The sequence below is a fragment of the Pseudopodoces humilis genome, chromosome 5, assembly GCF_049639895.1.
Source record: "Pseudopodoces humilis isolate 2021_Gansu_Grassland_sample_001 chromosome 5, ASM4963989v1, whole genome shotgun sequence".
Taxonomy (NCBI): Eukaryota; Metazoa; Chordata; class Aves; order Passeriformes; family Paridae; genus Pseudopodoces; species Pseudopodoces humilis.
In genome coordinates this window covers 4843319-4857645 of record NC_142204.1, presented here as the reverse complement: position 1 = coordinate 4857645, position 14327 = coordinate 4843319, and the positions used below count along the sequence as shown (strand labels likewise).

Below are 14327 nucleotides of genomic sequence, written 5' to 3'. Positions count from 1 at the left end.
AACAAAAGGCTGGGGCAGTGAACAGCCTGGCTCCCGGTGACGAGCTACCTCCCAGAAAGAAGCCTGAAGTAGGTAGACAACACCAGACGCACTCAATCTGAAAATAGCTGTTGCTTAGGAACTAGAGGGGTAAAACGCAGCACCTCGGATATATAATTGAGAGCTTTTATAGTTAAAGAGAAATTAAAAAGGCTGGACCTGTGTTTCTCTCTCCATCATCATTCTTTTACAGCGCTGGAGGAAGGATTGCTCGATTCCACTGACTCTGGGGCTACGCCTACATCTCCAGCAAGCGAAACAAGTCTTGATGACAAAGCAACAAATTACTCCCACACATCCAAGAGCCCTCATAAAAACGTGTGCAAAAAGTGTGCCGCGGGTCCCACCTGAAAGATCTTGGAAGTATCAGGTATTGTGTTCTAGTAGAATGATTAAAACACAAAATTTGCATATTTTTTTCTGCAGAGCAATAATATCCCGAAGATGAATTCTGCTAGTCACACTTTCTTGTGGCATGTGCCAACACTGAAAAATGGGTATGGATATTTTCCCCTCACATGATGTGGTTCTACAGACTGCATGTATATATTTGAAAGAGAGAGATTTCTTTAGGTTTAGGTTTCTTTAGGATTAAATATTCCTAAACACTTAGGAATTTCTTTAATTTGGAACTCAATTTTGAAGTTTCATGCCTGAATTCTTAATTCTAACATGTATTAATCTTTAAAATTAAGCATGAAATGCAATGAAATCCACTTTGCACTTCCTGCTTAATTTCAAATCCATAGAGTAAATTCTCAGCATGAAGCACTTACAGGAGGCAGTGCTGTCTTCAGGGATGAAAAAAGAATAGGGGGGAAGAAAAAAGAGCAAGTATGTAGCCAGGAACTCACTGCTCTTTGTAAGGCAACCTATAATTCAATCTAATTAGAGCAGCCTTAATAGTATAATTATTCCAAAAGAAAAGGAATCCTACAACATACATACACATATATGTGGGCAGTCCCTTAAAAGGGGAGTGCAAGGATGGTCATGGTAGAAGCCATGAGCAAGTTAAACATTGTAAAGTCGGCTTTTTACTCCTGCCATTTCCATTCTATTGAATTGCAGATGCTTATCACGAGACAAACTGCTGCAAACAGAAATTCCCATCGGGCCTCAGTGGATTTCATTTGACATCCATCCCTACCTGTAACTACAGCACTTTGCATTTAACTCCTACGTGCAGAAAAGGAACGTGTTTTCCAAGTGGGCCATTAAGAAGTATGACATGCACTGTAGCAGCTTCCCCTCATGTTTCAACACATGCCATAGAAAACCTACTTGCTCTTAAAAAAAAACCAACACCTTGCACTGAATCAGAGCTCTTTTAATGAGTCTTGATAGAATAACTTTATATGTGGATTATAATTTTACATCATGGTAAACCAGTGATTCTGCTTCAATTTTTTTTTCTTTCTAGGTGTTAAGGTATTTAAGTATACCTAACACATCACTCACCTTAATTTTTCAGACAGATCTTGTTTTTTACCAGGGGTGCGTTTTTTAAAAGACACACATTGGCAACAATGAATCACAAAAAGGATAAAAAAGTATTTTCTATCACATGCAAAAATCAGAACCTCCTTCATTTCTCCTAACCTTTCAAGGAACTTAATTAAATTAGGTTTAACACTATTCCTGTCGAGACAATTTTCAGAGTAATGTAAAAGAGAGAATCTAAAGCTACAGTGGAATAACTGAGGCATATTTTCTTCTCTCTAATGAAACTTCCTTTTCTTCCCTGGTTTTTGTGTCTGGGCACTCATAGCACAGGGTAATCAGAAAGTTTGGGTCATTTTGGGACTCTTCATCAGGAACCGTGTGAGAGAACAAGGGGAAATATCTTCAAACTGCCAGAGAGTGTGTTTAGAATAAATGTTAGGAAGAAATTATTTTCTGTGAGGGTGGGCAGGCCCTGGCACAGGCTGCCCAGAGAAGCTGTGGCTGCCCCATCCCTGGAAATGTTCAAGGCCAGGTTGTGGCTCTGAGCAGTGAGGGTGTCCCTGCCCATGGCAGGGTGTTGGAATGAGATAATCTTTAAGGTCCCTTGCAACCCAAGCTTCTTCTATAATTCTACAGTTTTCCCACCTTATTATAGATCCTTTAATGCTTTTATGATGCATCATGACTGTCTTTTGTACAATATATCCATATGGAAATCCTTCACCTGAAGTGAAAGCAAGTACAAAATGCTGGAGCTCTAATAATGTATTTGTGCTCTTTCAATACTAGATTTTACACCCAAGCAGGGGAATTCCTGAACATCAATATTGGTAGTGATGTCTCGTTTGCAGCAATTGTAATTCTGTAGACAATTTTGAAATGTATTAACATTTATTGTTAATGTTATTTAATGTTTAATAATTTTATTTACATGTATTAACAATTAACACTGTTGGCATAATTTCCTTCCATTGACAGGTCAAGAGCAAACCAGTGGCTGCACATGGCTTCTCTGCACCTCCCCACACAGTTCTAACACCTTGGTCAGTAATGAAAGGATTCACAGTGAGAGAGCCATCCAAGTTTTACAAGTTTGTCAGGTTAAAGTGAAACCAAACAAAACACCAAACAAAACAAACATTATTTGAAATTACATTCCTTTGATGTCCTGAGGGAGATAGCTGAGTAAGAAGTGCTTTCTCCATACATCTAATCCATCTTTCTGCTACTGAAAAAACCCTTTCTGTTGGATGACTCAGCTCTGTCTGGATCAACTGTTTGAATTACAGATCAAAAATTATATTAATGAAAGCTGTCATGGCTTTATGGTTTTTCCATTGCTCCAAAACCTGCAAATATTAACAAAATTAACAACTTTGTCAAACTCGGGTGGAAAACTTGCTTGAGGAATGCTTCAAATGCAGCAAAAGACAAAATCAAACACAAAATACTGAGCAGCTGACCTGTGAGCCTCTGGGTCCTCGTTTGTGATCCCATTCACAATGCCCCATGAGCTGAAAAACAAAGAAAAGCAGAAGTTAGTCATAAATTGCACTCATTAGTTTTAATTGAAACACTCGTGCTTTTGTATCCATTACACATTTATTTTTTTTTTAATAAACAGGTTATCTTTCATGATTTATTTCACACAGCTTTTAGCTTCATAATAAAGCCAGACAACATTGTACCTTTACATTCAGAACCCAAACACATCTGGCATCACAACTCTGCTCCTGCCAATAAAATTCCCACTGCCATGGATTTAGCCAAGTGTTTAACACTGATCTGACAAAAGGACAGCTGTTACATCAACAAGGAGATTACCAAAACCAGGGAACATTTGATTAATCAGCAATGTATATTTTATATCAGCCAAGATAATTAGCAACAGCTTTAAATCTATTTCACCATTGAATTATGGGGGTTTTTTTGTACATCTACTCAGGGATTTCTTCTGGGCATTGTTTGCCCCTACACACAGAGGCATTGCTTAATGCAAATATAAAAATATGTGAATGAAAGACAGGAGGGTTAATGTGACATGTAATGTGACTTGCAGTCATGAACATTTTCTTGCTCATTTTTCCCAACATTCTTTCCCAAAGGAAATGCCTTCTCCCAGCTCAGAGGTAGGCAAGGAGATTTACAGCTCACACTTATTGCAGAACATGCTTTCAAAACACTCATCCCAGGACAAGAGATTAAAACTACTTTGCAAAGTCAGGAAAGCCACATGCATCTCCTATGATGAGATTTTTTTATCGTCTCCATTAACTGTTCCTACCTATCCTTTTCTTTTCCAAGGGCCCCTTCTTTTTAAGTTACTGCTAACAACTATCTACCTCCATAACTGGAGACAAACCACATATGCAGACAGGCATCAAAAATCAGGAAAGTCCCATCATTTTTTTTACCTGATACAGCCATGTGACTGGCTCCATCATTTCACTGTAATTTTTTTCCTATTTTCCATATACTGTTGCTGGAAACACTGGCTGTGCTGGGTTTCCCTATTTGCTCTCCATTTGTTCTCCATGAAGCACAGCTCTGATGTTCATGAAAGCTGGTCTCAGTAAATAACTGGTGTGCAAAAGCTACACCAGTTTTGCACCTACCAAAGGTTGTGTGCTCGTACCTGTCCTTCCTGTGTGGCTCCTGCCTCTCTGCACCAAAAAATCCTCTTCAGTTTTAGTTCTTAGCCCCTGTGCCTTGGGAGGAAGTAACTCCTGCTTTCTTAATTTACTTGGCTAAAAGAAAATTGATTCAGCTTGAGTCTGGCTGCCTGTGATTCCCATCATGATAAGGGCTATCTTCACCTCCAGGTTCCTAGCAGTGGAGTTAAAAAAGTAAGCCTCACAGGTAAGAAGGAAGGATTAATGTTAGAGACCTGGCTGTGCCCACTGTGGTTCTCCAGGCTCTGTGGACACTTGGCAGCACACACCACACCTTGAAACCCAAGTGCAGCATAAGATCCCAGGATCTTATAAGATGCCAGGTTTTTCATGCTCCTACCCTCACTGAATCCACAGCCCACTGAAAAGTGAAAGGCTGCTTTATTACTGCCACCAGAAATGAGAGGTGCAGTCACAAGTCAGGCCTGGAATTACTATTCCCATATCTAGGGATGCTCCCAGTGCAGGCAGTCCCAGGAAACCAGACTGATGAGAGCCAAGGCAGTTACTTGTGATCACCACTAATCCTTACACCTAAATCAAGTCCTCTTAAATATTCATTCACCTCTAGGTTTGCTCATCCTGATTCCTGTTCTTTCCTGGCGCTTCACATCTCCACAGTGAGTTTTCAGCCAACTCCTGCTCTGCTCCACCACTCCTCCTCCTTCCCAGCTTGCAGGTAGCTTTTGTTTCCCCCTCACTAATCCTGCCCCTCCACCAGTGTGGGCAGTCCTGCAAGGCTCCACAGACTGGATGTTGCAGCAGCAGCTAATGCTACAGTGAAAAGTGAGTCCAAAGGCTGTAACAACTCATCCTTGCTCCATTTCCCAGTGTCTGTCAACATCACTTACAGAAGAGAAGCCAAAGTCACCAGTGAAGCAGTCACAAATTCATTGGAACCAACAGAGTGACCCCTTCCTTATCTTGTCACCATTTTATGAGCAAACTCCTTATAGCAAATTACACATCCCTTGTCCAATTTAATTTCTCTATGAAGGTGCCTTGGTGGAATCAGCCATACTAGTTTTTTTTGCTGATAGATCTGTTGTCCCCTGCACAAAACAATGTCCACACCACTGCTCTCTCTCACTGTGCCAAGATGTTCTGCTGGGTGACATGGGCTGTGACTGTCACCAGCTAAAACAGTGAGGCTGTTTTCAAGCATTATAGTCAAATCCACAACCTACGAAGCCAACCTTTTCCTCTCATTTTTATAAAATCTTACTTGGCTTTAAAACGCATTTCTCTCTTGTTATCTAAAAAACCGTGCTCATCTCATGCTAGAATGTTCTTGGCATATGATGGTCCCTATTAACACAGGAGTGAAGGAATGAAAAATGACATGGATACCACACAAAAAGGCCTCAAGCTTTAAGAGAGACAGAAGAAAACCCCAGAGGTTGTAACAAAAATCTCTTCCAGGCCAGCTTTCTACAGAAGGATGATTGCCTCTGTGATGCTCTTTAGATCAACAAGCCACACTCTGCTCAATTACTTCTGAACCTGATTTTCTTTTCATGAACAAACAGTAAGTGCTGGAGCATGATACCCAGAAAAGGAAGAAAGAAAGTATGTCTGAACTATTGGGCTAGGTAGAAATCACGATTTCCACCAGCTGAATAGAAATCAAGAGACAGAGAAAACAGACTTAAAAGCAAAAACAAAGCCCAAAAACAAACAAACAAACCCCCACAAAAATTAAAAGAAAACCCAGAACCAAACAACAAACCAACTACACTCAGAAAAAAACAGAGTGTGTGCATAAATCCACTTGAGTGAGTCAACCTTCTGAAATCATGGAAAAAGAAAATAATATACTGTTTAATTGGTGCATGCATGCAAACAGAGATAGTGACATAAAAATGCATTTGGAAGTGGGGGGATTTATGTTTATCAGTAACAGATGGGTTTGCTCTAGACCCCACCACTTCCTCTGAAAGTTCTCTGGAATCAATTTGGTCCAGAGTGATGATAAACAGTCTCAGAACATCAATTTATTATTCTTACTGACCAGGCAACTAAAGCTAAGTGTATCAGCAGCAGAAAAGGAGGAATAAAACCAAAATCAAACTCCCACACAGCTTATATGCATGCAGTGTCTCTTAGAAGAAAAGGAGCTACTTTACATTTCATCTGAAACTGTCCTGGAAACCTATCTCTGACAGTTTTAATACCCACAGATGAAAGCAGCTTTTAGCAACAAGAATGACTCTTGAATCTTCAGGAATGCACAAAAACACGGGCTTCGCTAAAACCAACTGGTTGGTTCTACCCTAACATCTGACTTACAGGTCTCCAGGGAAAACACTCCCCCATTCCAGCTGAGGATGAGGACTGTCAGTGAAAGGGGAGGCAGGAATGGAAAATACCCCAATACCAAAATCCCAGTCACAGACAGAAAAGGAGAAGGGGTCATCTCCTTTTGAAGATGGAGGGTGGTGGCCTGTGCTTTAAGTTTCTGCTATGAATACCATGAAGCTTCTTGGCTTGTGGTTTTAAAACTTTATGTTCACTACTGCAACAATACCTCCAAATGAGTAAGGAATGGTATAAAGGACTGTCTGCATTAGATATCTGAGATACCCATATTGAAGTAGAACAAAGCTGTTTAAAAATTAGCATCTCCAGCCCTCGCCTCTCTAAATGCAGATCTTCTCCTATATGGTTATTTAATTAAAGCCCCAGCAAATGATTACATAAGGATTTCAACTTTCATTAAAATTCATAAACCATAATTCTTAGTCTCCTTAGTATTAGAGAACTGTAGGAAAATGTGACCCACACATACTGTAGAAGATCTAAATAAATAAAAAGACAGAAAGTAAAGTATGACAATTTAAATTTTTTCAGCTGTTTATAAGTCCTGTTTTTCCCTTATATAATCTTTTCTGGACCAGAGTTTTAATTCTGGCACCCTTGAAACAGCAATACTGCTAACTATGCAAAGGCTGGAAAAAAAAAATGAGATAAAAAAATCTCCAACAAAGCCAACCAAAAAAAATCCCAACCCCAAAAATCAGTCAGAGAAATAGAAAAGGCATAATCATATTATAAGGACCTCCCTAACTGGGCACAAGTCGGGAACAAAACACAATATTTAAAATACAAGCAGTCCCATGTATATTCTTTGAAAAGGGAGGCAGTTGACAGCAGCAGAATGCAGCAGCATTTTGAAACCATATAGAATTATTAAAGTAAATATGGCACTCAGCACAGTTTCATTAGAGGGAATGAGCTGATTCTTCCCTCGTAAGTATTAAAGGGGACCAATGAAATAGTTATATTTAGTGTTTAATAAAACCCTTTAAATCAATTCAAAGTAAGTTCTATTCAGATTATAGTCTATTACTCTGGAATTTTATCTTGACACATATTTACACATACACAATACTTTTACTGTTCTAAAAACAATTAGATGGTGATGACAAAAGTGAGCTAAATCAGCCAGTAGTCACCAAAGACAATAAATGGTATTCAAGAAGACTGCAACAGGATCACATAGTCCAAATGCTCATGAGAACCTTGCCCCAGCTCACTGGCCCCTTCCCTTGGATTTTAAAGGTTTAGACCATGGCTGGACACCTCATTTCCATTATAGTGGACATAAAAGACTCCTGCTCTCTCTAGTGGAAGGTGAACACAAATGGAACACAGAAATGTGAGAGAAATTGCTCCTCTGCTCCATCTGTGATTGGGAGCCAAACACTTGAATCCAACATTTCCCACTAAACTGGCTGTGAGATGTGAATAGGACAGCTTGAGAACCTGCACAAATGCCTTTTTGCCACTCCTGCAAGGATTTAGCGCACTTAGTAGTGGTAAAAATTAATTACTGATGAGATTATGAGAACTTTTGGCTGGGTGGTAGCCAGCAGCTTTAAGAGCTGTTTATATTTGGGAATCAGCATTCAGAAGAGCAAGATAGGAGTATCCAATCAGGCTGGCACCTGGTTTCAGCCTTCACCAAAATAGCAGAGCTTCTATTTAAACATGAGCATAACATCTTCCATCTTTGGAAGAGATTTAGTTGAATGGGCATGTTGAGGATGTGAAACAGTGTCTCACTGTTGAGTTCTTCGACACTGCCTCCTTACAGCTTGTGCTGAATGGGGCACAGTATGATCCATATTCTCTGACTGAATGGGCATTAGCCATGCTCCAGTCAGGATCCTATTTCCACTGGTAATAAGAAACTGTTTGTTACCAGCATGTAGGCACAAAATGTTCCCAAGAAATTCCTTTTTCAGTAACAAAAAACCAAAAAAACAAAACAAAACAAAAAAGCACACATTATTTAATTATTTCCTTGATTACATATTAGAGGAAACATTTATTTTTACAAACCTGCAGGAGTCAGGTCACACAGAAACTAACAGAGTGTTTTTGCACATGCTATTTTAAGTAGGATTCCTTCTATCCGATAGACTGTTCCCTGCATTTTCATGGTGATCAAGATGAATGAGATGATTTACTGATCAGATTGATTTGAGGAGGGAATTTTGGTGTGGACACCAACAGCAGGAGTAGCTAAGCAGGCTGGAGCTGCTGAGATTCACTGCTGGCTGCTCTGAGCACCTTCTCCACCAAATGGCAGAACTGCACCTTGCCCTGAGGCATCCCAAGTGCCAGAGATGCCTTCCTTGCTGTGTGGTGAGAGTGATCACACACAGCCATGACACACAGACAGCAAAGGGCTCCAGTATTTGGAAAAACAATCCCTTTTCCACAACCCCTGGCCAACTCCCAGGGTCAGCACAAAGCACAAGATGTCAGAGCTGTGGTGCTCAGCCAGATGTGTGAGCTGCATGCTGGTGTCATCACAGCCACTGTGGAAAAGAAACTCTCCACCCAACTGCTCCCAACATCTTGTAGCCCTGCAAATCACCAAGGGCAGCCTCAGTTCCAAGACTGGTTAAAAAAACCAAACAGAAACCCCAAACAAAATAATTCACCACAAGAAACCAACCAAAGTAATAAACTGGGGGTGAGCATTTAAGAGCCATTCAGCTGCTTCCTAATCAAAGACATTGTTTCAAAGGTTTCTGGGCTGCTGGGCAACAGCTGGAAGCAGAGATAAGCTTTTTAAACGGCAGCAGGGGCAGAAACGCTTTGGAACTTGGCACTGCTTTGAACTGGAGGCAGGGCCAAGGAGGCACAGTGATGGGTCTGAAGAGGAGCTGCAGTGGATGGCTTTGTGCAGGCAGAGCCACCGTGGGCACAGAGTCAAGTCCTCTGAAGTTGCTACCCTGGGGAAGCTGGAAGTCCTGGAGGGAGCTGCCTCCTCCATCCCTCTCAGAACCCGGCTGGGAGGCCAAGCAGGGACCCAGAGCACTGCCAGAGGCTGCAGAGAGCACTCAGGCATCAGGAGACACCGTACGGAGACAGCGAGCAGGATAACGAGCCACTGTGGCAGCGGGGAATGGACAAAACAGGGCCTTGGTGGAGCAAAGCTGAGGGGAGCTAAACGGGGAGCTAAACAGCACAGAGGACACCCCAAAAAGCACCAGCAGTGACTCCCAAAGGCACAGCAAAGAAACCATCCTGAGCACTTAACCAGGGACTCAGCTCCAAGGGAATGAGATCACATCTGGCACTGGTGAGACAGCAAGAGTCTACATTTTGCAGGACTTTCTCATGGCAGCATGCGGCCTTTTTATTTCCATACAGTAAACTGCATCTGACTTCTTCAGGGATTCCATGGCTTCCTTGTGGGGTGGGCAAAGCACACAAAGATGTGTGACACAGCAAGCAGGCAGCAGTGGGCTCAGGGCAGCTGCTGTGCCCCTCGCTCCACAGCACCCCTGAAAATGAGCAGGTTTAACAGCACAGAATGTGAAGCTGCTGGGAAATAAAAAAAACCTCAAAACCGTAGGTGGGAAAAAGAAAAAGGCACAGGAATATCCACCTCCACACCCTGTATCTGGTTTTATACAAATTTTTGTCACAACTACTTAAACAGATGACAGTAGTAAAACAAATCCCTGCGTGTTTCTATTATTTTCACTCCTACCACTGAATTTCTCAGGTCCCTATTAATCCTTCACACATCAAAGAGGATTTTAAACAACAGGTTTGGGAGGCTGAGCTGTAGTAAAATAGAGAAAAGACCTGATTTTGGGGGGAGTGAGGGGTGGAAGGGAGGAGGTGGTGGTGGTTTTTCCCCCTTTTTTATTTTGTTTTTTTGGAAGCAATTCTTATTCTTCAGTGATCCTCAATCATGGATGCCACACAAAGAGTTACTTGCAGATGTACTGCAGATTTTTTAACAAAGACTTCCTTATTAATGATCTTAATCCGGATATTTAATTTCAGAATAAATGAGTAAAACTATTAAACTGATCATAAATAGATTTCTAATCCCATTGAACTGATCTGGTAGATTAATAATAGGCATATTGATCTGGTGGACTAGTAATCCACATAGTGTTCACCATATCTTTCATATACCCATTTTCCCATTGTGAGCATAGTCATGAAAGCCAAAGCAAAAATATCTATAGTGGTGAGATAAAAACTGTGGGCACAGCTACTCTGATACCCTCCCACCTTAGCCACAGACATAATTTACAAACAGACACTTAGAGAAGAAGATTCCTCAGTATGGAGGCACAGCAACATCAAGTGTCCTAAACATAACAGTAAGTTAACACAAGAACAAAAGTATATTGTGAAAAAGGAGAAAATTTACTATTTAAATGTTGCTTTCTATTCACAGAACACACATGAAGTTCCTGATTTCACAGCTGCAGTCAAGTCCATTCTGGGGCAATTCTGTTGCAATTAAGTTCCTGGAAAAGTCAGAAACTTAATTACTTTTTTTTCCCATTCACAATACCAAACCTGGCACAAGCTTGATAAACTACACAGCTCCTGCAGCAGACAGAATTATCAATTTCTGAAATCATGTTGAGGTATTTAAAACCTTTTTTTTTTTTTTTTTTGTTAAGGAATCTAAAGACTTCTACAAAACAATCTGCTCTGAAATATATGTTCCCAATACTCTTCCCTCTTTAGTGCATAGTTTTTCTCTCACCTTCCATCTTTTCATAGATCCTAGTGTCACATGGGTTTCATCTGCAATTTGTGTTGCTAACACAAACCTCCAAGGTGACATGTGCCCTTTTAGACTAGTTACCAGTGCACAGAAGGGTCTCTGCTTCCAAAGAAATGCCCTGAAGACAGAGGGAATGACTTTTTGCACAGCAATTAAAAACCCACTGGAAAGGCAGGTAAATGTTTCAGGGATTCTTCAGTCAAGCTCTGATCAGGCAGATCACCCTCAATATGAACACAGATCACAATAGCTCATATGGGAGGCAAATTAGCCCAATGAGTTTAGGAAGTGCACTAATCAAATAGCTGACCGTTCTCTGCCAGTTTGCATAAAAATGGGAATTTTCCAATTCGATTCCCAGTGGATGTCTACCTCACAGGAAAAAAAGACCCAACAACAACAACCCAAACAAAACCCCAAACCATCATCAAATTGACATCCTTACTGGCAGTCTCAGCAGAGAGAGGCCCTCAGGACTGAGTAAGCATGGAGGTTTCACCAGACATTTAACCTTTGGAAGTGGTTCCAGCGCCAGGGAAGTGAGCGGCTGCGGCAGGGACAGGGACATGCGTGACTTGCTCGTGTCACCTCTGTACTTCCCCCGTGCACACAGGATGGCATTTTGTCACAGCTGTCAACTCAAACCTCTCAGCAGAGCAGAGACACTTACAAAGAGGGAGGGGGTAGAGACTGAGAGAGAAAATATCCCCACTCCAAGTGCTTGGTCAGAGATATCAAAGGTGGCAGTGCCACTGTCCCCCAAAGCTGGAAATTCTGTAAGCAGCAGAATCCAGCAGTCTGACCAAATCAGATATCTTGTGATACCACACACACTTCCTGAAAAGGAAAAAAAAACAAACTTTGTTTGTGGTAATATGCAACCCAGTGTCCATCTGGTGTGAAACACAAAACGTGGTGACTACAGGAATTGGTCCCTGATGAGGCTAAAATACAGTGAGGCAGAAAGCCAGAAATGTAATTCAGTTTCAGCAGCTTGTTTTACTGAAACACATTAACTTTAATGGTAGCACTGAGGGATAGCTGCAATAAAGGAATAAAAATATTAAGATAAAGAGAATTTGGCCTCCCACAAAGCAGATTGACCCACACAGCCTTCTCCCATCCTGAGAGAAGCCCTGAGTCTGGCCAGGTGAAGCCTCAGCTTCCAGGGTTGGCCTGGAAAAGAAAAAAGCATTGCTCTGCCAAGACACCCACACAAACAAGCCACTTCTTTCATTAACACCCCATTTTCCTTGTTTTGAGGCTTCACAAAGCAGAAGAATAGCACTGATATTTCAACAGCTAGATCCCAGCTAGCAAATGTCCTAAAATTACACTGTAGAGTCTGGTAGCTTACTAAAAAACCTCAATGTCAAAACTCAAAGTACATTCAGTTTAAACACACCCTTGGGGGGATTTTATACTAACTACTTTCTATTTCAGACTATTCACTTTAAGCTCAACCAGCAATGCTTCATCACTCATCCAGGAAAACTCTCCTCTCTGCCACCCAATCTCAATCAACCTGCCAAATTAATTATCACCCTGCATTTATCTATTGCTAAGAGGGGGGAAAAAAGCAAATAGATGAGCGTAGCAGTGACCCGAGCAAAAATGAATCCTCTGAAACAGAACTAATTAAATCAGCTCAGTGATCTTCTTCCAGCACGACACATTTCACCCACTCCATCCCCAAGCAGCCCAGTTCTCCCATCTCCTCCAACTGTCCTCGGCAGGGTGCTCACATGGGGCTCAGATGTCTCTCCAGCAGCAAACCAGGGATCTTTTCTACTCATCCTTGCAACTGCATGATTTAAAATAAAGGAAAAAAGCCAACTGCCACACAGAAAATTTGCAACAATAATTTCTCACTGACATTTACATGCAGATTCCTGGCCACAGAATATGTGTTTCAGCCAGACAGCAGTAGGATTTGGTTGCCTGCCTCAAATTTATGGGACCACAGGCACCAAAACTCCGAGCACTGAGCACTGGCAGAGCAGGGCTTCGCTTTTGATACCCCAGTCAGGCCTTACAGCAGAGCTGTCAGGAGTAACACACAGAGAAATTGCAGAATCTGTGGGATTTAAACCAATGCCATGAGTCAGACACCAAACATTCCCAACCTAGCAAGTCCAAGTGTGTGCATGGCTGGAGCGTGTGTGACCCTGCTGACCCTGAAGGGCCTGGCTCAAGGAAATCAGTGACATGTACATTTTAGGCTCTCCCATCCTACAGTTTTAAGTGACAGTCCAGTTGAAATGCATGCAAAAACACATCAGGGCCAAAAAATGTCCCTGCTGCTGGAATTGTCACAGATTTCCTTGGGGTCATGCAGTCAGACACTGCACCCTGTGCCAGCTGATCACATCATGCCAGTGCAGTGGGAATATCAAAAGCTGCAGGACCATGGCAGAAACACCAGCCTCTCCACTCTCACTGCACTGCACTTTCCATCACCCTTCTCTTTCTGCAGAACACATTCAGAGCAAGATCTGAGTAGGGCAAGGCAACTCAAACAGGGCACGAAACGCCAGGTAACAGCCCCACTTGAATTAAAAGGACATTGAAGGGAGATCTACAGAGTTGGAGTATCAAGTCAATCCCACCTTGCTTTTCTCCCTCTGTGATTTTTAACACGGTCTGTGCATTCTAAGACAGGAGGCACATCACAAATAGGCATCAGCACTGAAATCTGGATGCCTGCATGGGATCTCTGTCGGGGCAGGAGCGCTGGCAGTGCCCTCTTCCATAAGGGAGTGCAGGAACAGCACAGCAACACACAGAGGCAGGACTGAGTCATCTCGAGGTAGGTGCCTACACAGGCAACAGTTTGTCATTCGCACCCATCTGCTGCTCCAAATCACACACACATGCTGTCACATGTGCTGCTCCCCATCTGGATTGCAGAGATGCTGGGTGTAAACAGGCAAAAGCCAGGAAGATGAATACCAGGCTTGTGCTGTACAAGGGGGAATTGTCAGGCACCTTCATCCACCCTAACAGGAGTGATTTCAGGGGAGGTTTGACTCTAGAAGACAGATTTTTCACAATGGCTGCAGGTTTTTCCATGATGTGAAATACTGCCTTTCAAACCAGTCTGACCTTTAATAAGC

The 14327-nt window shown here is 42.0% G+C and overlaps 1 protein-coding gene across 5 annotated transcripts in view; it reads right to left on the bottom strand.

Annotated features, from left to right (window-relative positions):
* The window catches only part of PDE3A (phosphodiesterase 3A), a 228525-nt gene that overhangs the window by 79515 nt on the left and 134683 nt on the right, over positions 1 to 14327 (bottom strand). For all 5 annotated transcript variants that reach the window (XM_088055119.1, XM_088055117.1, XM_014256063.2 and 2 more), the window contains exon 2: positions 2949 to 2999. In XM_088055119.1, the coding sequence (XP_087911245.1) occupies positions 2949 to 2996 (48 nt within the window). In that variant the 5' untranslated portion in view covers positions 2997 to 2999. The remainder of the gene's footprint in view (positions 1 to 2948; positions 3000 to 14327) is intronic.